Source organism: Rhamphochromis sp. 'chilingali', assembly GCF_963969265.1.
Source record: "Rhamphochromis sp. 'chilingali' genome assembly, chromosome: 22".
Lineage (NCBI taxonomy): Eukaryota > Metazoa > Chordata > Actinopteri > Cichliformes > Cichlidae > Rhamphochromis > Rhamphochromis sp. 'chilingali'.
This window is the reverse complement of record NC_137950.1, coordinates 18,363,210-18,375,206: the sequence shown is the minus strand read 5'-3', so window position 1 is coordinate 18,375,206 and position 11,997 is coordinate 18,363,210. Positions and strand designations below refer to the sequence as shown.

General features: G+C 39.2%; 1 protein-coding gene across 2 annotated transcripts in view; it reads left to right on the top strand.

Annotated features, from left to right (window-relative positions):
- Nucleotides 1-11,997, top strand: part of LOC308390958 (SH3 and cysteine-rich domain-containing protein 2-like) — a 35,292-nt gene that overhangs the window by 19,876 nt on the left and 3,419 nt on the right. The window contains exons 3-9 of one of the 2 annotated variants that reach the window (XM_080873348.1): nt 9-103; nt 6,567-6,651; nt 6,844-6,956; nt 7,077-7,140; nt 9,137-9,180; nt 9,346-9,434; nt 11,770-11,821. In XM_080873348.1, the coding sequence (XP_080729474.1) occupies nt 9-103; nt 6,567-6,651; nt 6,844-6,956; nt 7,077-7,140; nt 9,137-9,180; nt 9,346-9,434; nt 11,770-11,821 (542 nt within the window). Of the gene's footprint in view, nt 1-8; nt 104-6,566; nt 6,652-6,843; nt 6,957-7,076; nt 7,141-9,136; nt 9,193-9,345; nt 9,435-11,769; nt 11,822-11,997 lie in introns of both variants that reach the window. The other variant, XM_080873347.1, reaches the window with a different exon arrangement.

Sequence of the window (11,997 nt, the reverse complement as noted above, 5' to 3'; positions counted from 1 at the left end):
TAATGCAGGAAACTCCAAGCAGGGCCTACGTTGTAAATCTTGCAAGATGGCCACCCACCTCTGGTGCTCCTCCGAGCTCTCCCAGCAGCCCTGTAATGGCAAGGTAAGGCTCTTTGCACCTTCATCAGATTGTTACACTTTAAGGATTGATTGAATGATAGCATACAATCTCAGTGGAAGTGTCTGAAATACCAAGATTTAAATATTTCACAGGTATAAAGTACTACTCAATCACTGGTTGGTTGGCTTTGTCTGAATATTATTTTCAGTGTACCTTAGTTGCTTTGCTCTTTACTGCCATCATCTCCCAACAGCTCTGCTTGATGTAGCCAAAAATTCTTGTCACTTAGTTAATTACCTTTCTATATGATGTGTTCTTGCATAGAGAATTTACTGAAAACGAGCACGTTCTCTGTAGAATGGAGACTAACACAGATTGCATTGTGCCAGCAGCTTTAAACAGCATCTGGATGCTGTAATTGTCTCTGTCACCTGGCATAGTGTTTTGTCTTGGTAATATGCTTAGCCTCAGATCCCTCCATCTTGTTAAAAGAGGATAAAAGCCTTTTTCAAACCAAACCACCAAAGACAAAAAGGTATGGGTTATAATTGGAATCTTTATTGATGATGTCTTCACAGTAGACTGAGACTAAGTGTGAAGCCCGAGGGGAATAAAAGCTGTGGATGACACCTAGAATATACATGGCCAGGTCCAAATATTTTTCACTCTGCCTCTTTGCCCTTCCTCACACATGTGCTGCTCTTCTCACATGACGTCCTCTTCTCTCCCTCTCTCTTGTCTGGATGCTACATTTCCTTCCCCCCTTCTCAACTCAGTTGGAAAATCAATATCTCTCTGTACCAGCTGGTCTGGCTAATTCAGTGTGAAATTCAGTGTGTTTGAGGCGTACAATCCCTTGAGGATATGACACGGCAGGCTTTCGCCAAGCCTTCGGCAGTGTCCTTTTCGATCACTGCGCGGTCATCAAAGCAGGGATTAGGCATTTTACTGAAACTGAATGGAGTTCAAGGCTACATCGACGTACATTAAGGGGTTCACTGACTCCGAACAAAAGCATGCCACCCAAAAGTTTTGTGTACAAAACATACTCTTCAATGTAAATTGCAGTTGGATTACAATTACAGTGTGTCAATTTCTCAGGTACAATTCATAAATGATTTAAAATTGGAGAAAAAATGTAAAGGGAACAAATTAAAGTCGGAAAAACTTACATGTGTGGCAATTCATGTAAAGTAGCCAGGTTTCCAATTTTGTATACATGTTACTAAAGTTAAGTCCCCAAAAAACAGGAGCTCTGGTGCAATCGTAAGTCCTTCCAGGCGTGAACTCCACTGTCTTTTAAGGACATTTAAAATAATAAATCTGTTTAAAAAATCACTTAACATATTCTGCGTTTTGTTTTTGTTTGTTTTTTTTATTCATTTTTACACTTTAAAATGTTTCATTTATATTTATGCCCAAGTCTTCAGTGTGTTTATCTGTTCTAGGGCTGCAGCCAGAACAGTAATAACTAACAGAGCCTAATGATACCACCATGGAAATTTATAGTTACTGCTTTTTAATCCTTCTTGACTGGAAATTAATCATAAGTGATCCCAGAAGTATTATTTTTTTAATTTAATGTCATATCATTGTTATAAGAGTTACGTGACCCAGAAGAAGAAAGGAAAAAATTCAAAGCTTAACAAATGAACAGTATATTTTTTCCTTTGAAATTTATTCTCTTGGGTTTGAGTAATGAAAAAAAATCTTAAACAAGCATTATTACATGAGGAGAATGGTCAAACAAAAAAATCTGAGTGGCTTAGACCTTAGAAAGCACAAGAGAGATATTGATGACTGCGCTCTTCTTGGCTCACTCTCAACCCATTTGCTGAGTGCACCGATATATGACCAATTACTTTAAAACATCTCCAGAATCAAGCAGCTTTAAATTGGCTTGGAATCATGACAACTTTTTGCTAATCAATGCTAATTTGAATTAAAGATGAATTACAGTATTATTAGAACTAGGCCTGCTGCATTGCACAAAATCGTTGCTTCTGTGTGAAGTCTTTATACAGTTCAGAAATCTGAATCCAGTTTTGATCTTAAATAGGTGTGAACTTTCAGCTTGTCTGCTCCCCTAAAGACTAAGCCATTCCAGTAATACTGTCACAATCGTAAGATATTGTGATACTTAAACAAAAACCTGTTTTCAGTTAAAAGAAAATATGATAAGGGTTAAATACAAATAAATAAAGGCTGGGTAAAAATTTAAAACATCTGGGGTTCACAGCTGTCCTTGTCTTAGAGACAGTAGGTATGTGTAAAGTGATGGCCTGCTTGCTTTTGAAATATGGAGATGTGCATAGAGATTTAAGCTACTGAGTGATCCGGGTTCTGGATAAATAAAGTTACCGCTCACTCTTTAATGTGAAAGAAAGGTTTGTGTGCTTAAGAACATTTTCTACCTACAGTTTTGAGCACAGTTTATTTTAATTGGGAGCATTTGTTGTATAGTTGAGCCCAGTTGTCTCTCAGTAATTAGCAAAAGTGTGAGAGTGAAGCATTTGCTATATTTATTTACTGAGACGTGTGTGTGTGTGTGTGTGTGTGTGTGTGTGTGTGTGTGTGTGTGTGTGTGTGTGTGTGTGTGTGTGTGTGTGTGTGTGTGTGTGTGTGTGTGTGTCCAAATTCCTGTAAAGAACCTTGTGATAAACAGATTAAAAAAGGGATGATATTTAAAATATTCAGTGAAAGACAGCATTAATACCTGGACTTGGCTTTAGTTGCTTATCTGTGTCTCTATGCTAAAGGTACAACAATGCATAAAAAGAAGATTAATGGCATAGACTTAAAAAAACAAATTGTGAATTGAATAATTTAGGCAGTTTAGGAGATGGCACACAGATTCATTAATAATAAAAATACAAAAAGTACAAATGTAACGATTTTATTGAGAACTTATGACTTAGCCTTATTAATGCACATAAGGACAGAGATAATCTGCTAACCTGTAGTTAGTACTAGCAACAGGAAGTACTAATAAGTACTACAAATGACATAATTCTGGGAGTAAAACTATATATTACCGTTGTTAATAAGGAGGTTTGGTAATAATTGGCCTTTTTTCATCAGTGTATGATCATCTGATCTATAGAAGTCTATAGGAGACTATCCAGGGTAAGCTCATTAGCTAATGAGCAATTCAATGAGCAGTTTCACATTCAGATGTGCCCCGTAATCAGACCCAGATTCAAAACAAAACACTGGGTGACATCATGGTAGCTACATCCATCTTTTATCCTGTCTATGGTGCACTTTTATGCTGAACACAGCACGAGTCTATGACTAATAGCAGGGCACAGTGGACGAAGTCACCTCACCGAGAAGGTGTGCATCCGCAGCATTCAGCTCCTTTTTTTGTTCCTGTAATGTCTGATCAACTTTCAGAAAGTGCAGTAATGATCATTGTTTAGTTTTGTAGACCCACCGATAGCTGTGCACACTGTCAAACAGGTTTCATTTCGTTATAAAAGTCAACTAATATTTTGCCAGTCAAATGCCATCAATGGCTGTAATGTTAAAATACGGTGAGAGTAAACATTTGATTTGCATCCCTCCCCCCGTAACTGTTACCACATGCATTCAGTCTGTAATACTTCAAATACACAAACTGCAGTACTCTCATTAGTGGGTTTGATTAGGCAGATATGTTCAGATATTTATCTCAATGTGTATTTCTGATATTGTCCCTTTTAACAAAAAGCTTCACTGTTCAGTTTTATGCAGTCATTTCTGTCTAGAGCTGAAGGTTATTTTCTGGGAACAAGCAGATTAAAAAAGAAATAAAAAATTCTGGGCAAGATCTTGTCTGTCTGGCCTGAAAATAGCCATCATCTCCTTCTGTACCTTAAAACTGGTGGTGGTCAGAGTCCGGCAGCCTCGCCTCTGTCAGTGCGCCCCAGGGTGGCTGTGGCTACAATAAATGATCACAGCTGCCAGTTTCTTTTATTATTTTTAAAATTGTAGATCCTGGAATAAATCATTTAGTGATAATTGGGGTTGGTAGATGGCAATTGTTTATCAGTAATTTCTGGTATAGTGTGCTTTGACCTTGTGAAATATTTTTGTATAGAAAAACATCTCGTGAATTTTCATGAGATTGTTTTAATCTAAAAATAAAACACAACCTTGAAAGTGTTGTGTTTTTTTTTTAAGTACAACTGTGCTAAAAGTAATTCAGAGATTAAAGCGATTTACCTGATATATTATTTTCAGCATATATGTTACATCCCCCAGGAGGATGTCTCTTCTCCCTATTAACCCTTTGTTTTGTCCAGGCTCCACCTCCTCTGTCCTGATTGGATGCTGTGCAGAGTCCGGCTGATTGGTAATCAGCAGAGCACTATTTAAGGCCTGTGGAGCTGTGCTTCTGGGCCCTCCGGCCATTTTGGTTGCCATACTGGTGCAGGCTTGCATGCCTTTGTATTTTGTGTGAGCATTATTGTTTCATGTTCAGACTGCTTGTAGGGGAGAGCTGCCTTTTGTTTTGACACCCTGTTTTCTCCTGTTTATGTGTTGTTAGGTAGGTTATGGTTATAGGTTGTATATTTTGTTTCTTTGGAGTTAGGTAAGTTTCTTTTATTTCTACGTCAGGGATGTTTTGTTTGTTATGTTGGCCTTGGCTCTCCCTGACGTTACACCTCGGTCTGAACCCACGTCCCATCACCAGTATTAAATAAACCTTTTAAATTTACCATCTTGGCTCCTCCTTCTCTATCCACATTTATGTTCGTCCCTTCAACCCCCTAGACTAGCCAGGGGACGTAACAATATATCACAAAAAGATGAAAGAAGAAAAAAATCTAAGAGCTTAAATAAAGCTGAGATTCTTTAGAAACTGTTTCTATTTTGTGTCCCTTTCATGAAAAACAAGGCTTTGAAATTTATCTCTGAGTCACGTCCTGTAGCTAAACATGTTTCTCTTACTAAATAAAGAAACACAATCAGATATCAAAGGAGTACAGTATCAGATCTGTACTGGCAAGCTTCAGTTTGACAGTGACAAACCTTTGTGACGAATTAATGCAGGCACCACGTGATTAAATCTTCCTGAAGGCAGGCATATAAAAGGTACAGCAGTGTTTTTAGACATTTCTCCAACAAATCATCTAATGCTTAGTGTAGTGCTAACACACTTTGCTTGTAAACGTCATGCTAACAAAAATTAACACCTTGTCAGATGTTGACTGCCACTGGTTAGTCAGGGGGGGGTCAGTACTGAACCACTGCCTGCTCATTCATCAGGAATGCATTCCTTCATGTTACAATCCATAAAATTTAAGCCTCTGATGGAAAAATATGAACAATATTTTGCATTTATTGCGTTCAAGACACATGAACTACCTTAGTATGTGCTTTGATAAATATCCCTTCATTTTTGCCATATTTTAAGGTGCACCTTTATAGTCTGTTGTCTCACACGACATCCCAGCAGTAATATTTTGCCTTTGTTACTTTGGACCATTATGCTTTCAGTCACCAGATATGTGTGCATATCTCTGTGATGCTAGTGTCATCTGACAGAAGAGTTGTATTTGATTGCCTGCATGCAAATGTGCTGCAGCAGCAGAAGACCACAGCCGGTGCCACTCCTGGTAGTTAAGAAGAGGAAAAATGAGGCTCTCAAATAGAGTGGTTCACCAAAATTGAACAATAGAGGACTGAAAGACATTGTCTGTTCTGTTGAGCACAAACAACATGAAAGCATGGAGCTATCCTGCCTTCAGCTTTTGGTGGTTTATGGCGGTGATGGTGTGGGGGAAGTTTTCTTGGCACATTTGGGCCCCTCAGTACAAAGTGAGCGTCATTTAAACCCCACAGCCTGCCTAAGTATTGTTGCTGACCGTGTCCATCCCTATTAAGACCACAGTGTACGCATCCTTTGATGGCTGCTTCCAGCAGGATGACACACCATGTCACAAAGCTCAAATAATGTCAAAGTGGTTCCCTGAATACGACAATGAGTTTGGTCTGCGTAAATTGCTTCCAGAGCCACCACATTTGAATCCAATAGAGTACCTTTAAGCTGTCGTGTAACAAGAGATTTGTATCACAGATGAGCAGAAACTGTGGGAGGCTGTCATGTCAATACAGACCAAAATCTCTGAGGAATGTTTCCAGCACCTTGTTGAATCTAAGCCTTGAAGCGCTTCTAAAGGCAAAAGAGGTCTCGTAGGTGTAATAAAACACGTTTTGCGTTTTATTTACTGCAGTATGTTTTAGTATTTTTCACATGGGTAAAAATTAGTTTTATTTAATTTGAATAAAACTCAAAGAAAATATATAATTTGCAGTTTTGAAAAGCACAAACAAGATTCTTTTGAGTGCATTCACATTTGAACCTTTTCAATTACTCAGAGTTCATGAGTATTTTCTGTAAGTATGTATAAGTATGTTCTGCTTTTCTTTGATAAAGCCTACAAAAGCATTTTTCCACTTCAAGTAACATTTCTCCCTTTCTCTTTCCTTCTCTGCTGTCTCTCTCCTGGTATGTCAGACAGGAGCTTTTAAAAGAAACTTCAGCTCTCCTCTTCTTACCATTGATCCACTGGGTGTGGTTAGAGAGGCTCCTGCTGCGCAGGGTGAGTGATGGAAGCACAGACTGATTTATCTCAGCAGCAAATAACTAGACTCCGAGGATGACTAATCACCATGTCTGCGGCCTTTAATGCTTTATACATGAGAGGCGTGCGTGTGTGCGTGTGTCTCAGTATAGGGTCATCTATAAAACTGCACATATGATGATCTTTTCCTTTTCGTCTGGTCATATGTAGAAGCAGATAATAGCACTGTTGATCCTGTGTATGAGGCCTTGCGCTACGGAATGACACTGGCTCAGTTGAGTCAATCCAGCTTCAGCAGTATCTCAGAATCACCCTGTCATGAGGTATAAATGCACACAGGCAGACACACACACATAAAATACACTGACAACCCTCATCATTCAGAAAAATCTATGTTGATATAATTTCTTGCAAGAATATTGTTCTTCCTGTCTTTATCATAGGAAGAAAAACTGCAAGACAAACTAGAAAACCAGCCTATAGCTGAAGAGGATCACATCCCAGGAAGTAAGTTAAATATTTTCTTGAATACAGGAAATGCATTTTGTTATGTTGTCATGCTAAAATTCCTTGAGGATTATTCTTAACATAACATCAGATCTCAATAGGGGAAAACAATCATGCTGGGTATCTGTTTTAATTGTAATGAAAAGTATCAACTTACAGAGGACTTGATTCAAAAACACACTGAAAATCAAAGTGAAAAAATTGATGTTTATTTTGCCAAAATTTAATTTCAGCAACTAATTTAATTGTATAGCCTCCTCAACATTGTCAGGCATGCTTCTAATGAGATGATGGATGGTGTTCTGGAGGTTCTCCTCCCAGATCTGGACCAGGACATCACTGAGCTCCTGGACAGTCTGAGTCAGGGTGCTGTTGCCTGGGCTGTATATGTTTGTGCCTCCCTCTCAAACCATCACTGACCCACCACCAAAACTGATCATGCTGCATTATGTGTTACAGGCAGCATAACATTCTCCAGCTCTTCTCCAGACCTTTTGACATCTCTCATGTGTGCTCAGTATGAACATGCTTATTTCTTTGAAAATCACAAGGCAGTGGACCTGCTTTGGCAAATGCCGGTCGAGCTCCATGGGTAATGAGCACAGGGCAACTAGGATACTGGGTTCTCAGGAACAGACTTCATGAGGGTGGCCTGACTGTTTGGTCAGAAGCATTCACACCAGTGTCCTGCTGGAGGTCATTTTTTTTTAGCTCTGGCATCATCCTGTTCCTCTTTGCACAAAGGAACAGATACCGGTCTTTCTGATGGGTTAAGGACCTTCTACCACCCTGTTCAGCTCTCCTAACTGCCAGTCTCCTGGAATCTCTTCCAAGCTCTTGAGACTGCGCTGGGAGACACGGTGAACCTCCTGGAAAATGGTGCATATTAATGTGCCATCCTAGAGGAGGTGGACTACCTGTGCATACTCTGTAGGATGCAGGTATTGTCTCATGCTACCAGTAGTTTCTTATTCAGTAACAATTTCCCTTTTAAAAAAAAAGACTGGTTAAAATCTCATGCTGGACAGATATAGACATTAGTTGAGTATTTGTTCATCACTGTTGGGTAACTGGTCCAGAGTCCAGGGACGTCACTGTGCTTAGCCAAGAAATAGTCCCTTGCATAACCCACCTTCTTTTCTTTTAAAGCTATTTTTAATTTCAAGCTAACACTAAACAAATGAGACAGAGCATGTCCATGTGTGAGCTTTAGAGCTTCTGGTAGATGTAGTTTACTCTTTTTCTTTTTTAAGTTTTGACATTTTTCCTTGCTTCTGGCAGCTGGGCTCTAGTTTCAGATTGCGTTGCTTCAGACTCGTACTGATTGTTTACAAAAACAAACAACCCCCCCCCCCCCCCCCCCCCAAAGTATTCCTTGTGTAGGGTCTTTGTGTAACATTTTATGACTACATACTGACAAAAGAAAAAACATGCACCAGTACATTGGTCCTGAAAGTGATACTGTATAGGTATTGTTAATGGATTAATCTAGAATTTGTCATTAAAACAACTTTATAGAATATCTGAATACTGAGTGAAAAAATGTAATGCATAAAAACACGTTTTGAAACAATACGTTACACAGTTTGAGTATTTAAAGAACAAATGTTCAGCTCTAATACATTGTGATGTGTTTCTGGTAAAGGACAATTGCTAAATAAATGTCAAAGAGTTAAAGGACCACATTAACATAATATACAGTACAGTGTAGAGGTGGTAGTGTGTGTCTTCTGCACTTTTCCTCTTTGACTTTAGTCCCAGGAGAAGAGTTCATCTCTGTTTGTACTGCTGCCACTTTATAGTGAATGACCTTCCCTTCTGCCTTACTTGTTTGCCACAAAGTGACAAGAGCTCTCCCTCTTCCTGTGTCTTGTCTTTTCTTTCTTTCTCTTACACCACCCCTCTTTCTTGATTTTTTTTCTTTTTTTTTTTCTATGTGACCTTTCTTTGTCTCATGCATATTATCTGTCTTTGGTTTCTGTGTCTGTCTCTCCAGTGCTCACCCCTCCTGAAAGCGAGAAGGCTGATTCAGAAGAACGGGTCAGTCTAAAAGTGTGTAGTCAGCATTCCTCTGTTATTTCAGCTTCTTTTTTTTTAATTATTACAAATGCATTCTGTCAAAAAATATTTTTATGTTTGATGATTCCACAAGAGAAGCATGCAAAAAAGCAATCTTGATTTTCCATCTGGTTTTTGTTTTGTTAGACTCCAAAACGAGTGGAGGTTCGCTCTATTCACACCTATGTGGCGCTCTACAAGTTTCTGCCTCAGGAGAAGAACGATTTGGAGCTGCAGTTAGTAAAATTCCTTTGTTTACTGTTTGTGTGTGTGTCATTTGTTATCAATATTGTTCAGTTCCGAGAGATGAGAAAATGTGTACCTGGACAAAATTTTACTGACATTCACCCACCATCTGCCTGCCCAGCAGGATGATTGTAGGGGGTTGCATGGTTCGGTTGGAAAGGGAGAGCTTGCTGGGAGGTCAGGAAGGACAAACAGCTGCACTGTGTGTTTAAAAAAAAAGGAGTTTTTGTATGTCAGTAGATGCAGGAATCTGCTGAGTGTAGAATTACACCCAACAGTAATCTGGAGGATAATTCTGTGCAAGAAGACAGCACATCAGGAATTTCTTTACATGGACAACAGTCCACTAAGAAAGCTCAGTAATGTTATAAGTGTTCAGACATTGCTGGATTCATCAGTCTGGTAAATTTATGGCATTCACTTACATTTCACTTAAATGTTATGTTTCTTATGGCTTTATATAGACAAAGTAGTTGTGTTTCTATTAATGAATATTATCTGAAGAAACTCTAATTAACTGCATTTTTCTTGGGATTTCAGCACACATGTCTATGTTTGTACTGTACTGCATCAGCCACTCACAGTAAAAGCTCAGACAAACCAATATCTCTACTAGGTTGGGAATACCGGAACTATATGATAGACAAGTATTCTAATCTTTTTTTTTTTTTTTTTAAATAGCAACAGTTTATTAGACATCAGAGACTGCTGACTGTGCTGTTGTAATTTTATTTGATAAGTGTGCAGACACAAGTCAGAAGTGATAAGTAAATGTTGGTTGGAATAAAATAGCCTTTTATTGTTACTGTATATGTAAGGTGGAATTATGGGTGCTTAGTGCCAACTGTGCAGGAGTTTAAAAAAAATCAGGAATAAATAGCAAACAGAAGAAATATATACAAACTAGAAGAATACATATACAAAGCAAAAGAAAGGCACACTTTGGAGAGCAAAGTGTTTGGAAGCAGTGAAAAGGACTGTCTGAGTATAGAGTCTGTGTGTGAGCGGCCTGAGTGATGAGGGTTACTCAGACCATGACTCAGATTAATGAGATGGGTGGGCTGTGGTGTGGTGTGGGGGGTTAGTGTTTTTTAACAGTCTGAATGACCCAGGGGAAGAAGCTGTTGGTGAGTCTGGAGGTGTGGGACCTGATTGACATGAGGCACCGACCAGAGGGCAGCAGGTCAAACAGGTGGTGGGCGGGGTCACCTATGATGGCCCTGGGTTTTCTGAGACAGAAGGATCTGGCGATGGCCTCCAGGGGTGGCAGAGAGCAGTCAATGATTTTTTTTATTTTTTTTGGGGGGGGGCATTGTTAATTACCCTAATTACCCTTCCTGTTCTCATTTGTGGCCCCTGCGTACCAAACACCAAGGCAGTAGTAGAGCACACTCGCCACTGAGGAGCCAGTAGAAGGCCAGCAGCATCTTCCGGTCCAGGTTATTCTTTCTAAGGACACGGAGGAAGTTTAGCCACTGTTGGGCCTTAATAAGGTCAGCTCATTAAAGTTAGGTCAGCCTATTAAGATTGCTGTTGTGACTTTAATGGAAAACTGACCAAAGTACACAGTCCGGCATGAAGCCAGCTATTTCAGTTGCCTTCAGACTAATGGAAAGAAGCGTCTCAGGCTGCTGTGATATTTACAGGATTATACATAATAGAAGAGTGAACAATTACATAGTGAAGTCCATTTTCGTTATATAGCACATTAAAAAAAAACCCACCAAGACACAAATGGTTGATCAAAAGTGTTCCAGTTCAGGCAAACCCTTTAACACACACGCTAGCCTGAAAATGGTCAGTGTTATTCTGCTGCTGTATACTTACTGCTATTATTAGTATTTTGAATGACATTTGAAAAACTCTAAATGGTTTACATCAATGTAAAAATACCACCTCCACCTCCAGTTCTTACTTTGTAATAAGGGTTGATAAACAGCAGAAGTATTGTATCTTGTATTTCCTGTTGTCTATAGGTGCCAATATGCGTCGAATTAGTTTTCACTGTATGCCTCTGTGTGTTAGCCCTGTGACAGACTGGCGACCTGTCCAGGGTGTACCCCACCTCTCGCCCTATGACAGCTGGGATAGGCTCCAGCACCCCCCGCGACCCTAAAAAGGATAAGCGGAAGCGAATGGATTGATGGATGTTTATCTAACACTAACTGTTTTTTTGGGGGGGTTTTTGGGGGTTTTTTTGGTAAAAATAGAATAAAATTACAAGTGAACATCAAACCTGACACTATTGCTTTTAAAGTGGTAAAAATCCTCCTCAAGGGATACTCAGCTCACTGCACTCTGGTCTATATTCTATTTTCTCTGCAGGCCTGGTGACAGAATTCAAGTGACAGATGATTCCAATGAAGACTGGTGGAAGGTAGGCTTTATAAAACAGACTTTATATTGAAATGCACCGAAGTGTTATCTATTCACTAAGTCATTCGGAAGCATTACATTTTCTTTCTTTTTAACTGAGCCAGTGCTTTTGTAAATAACATATTTACTTATCCAGGGTATCTCAATATATTTATCAGAATCACACATGGGACCCTC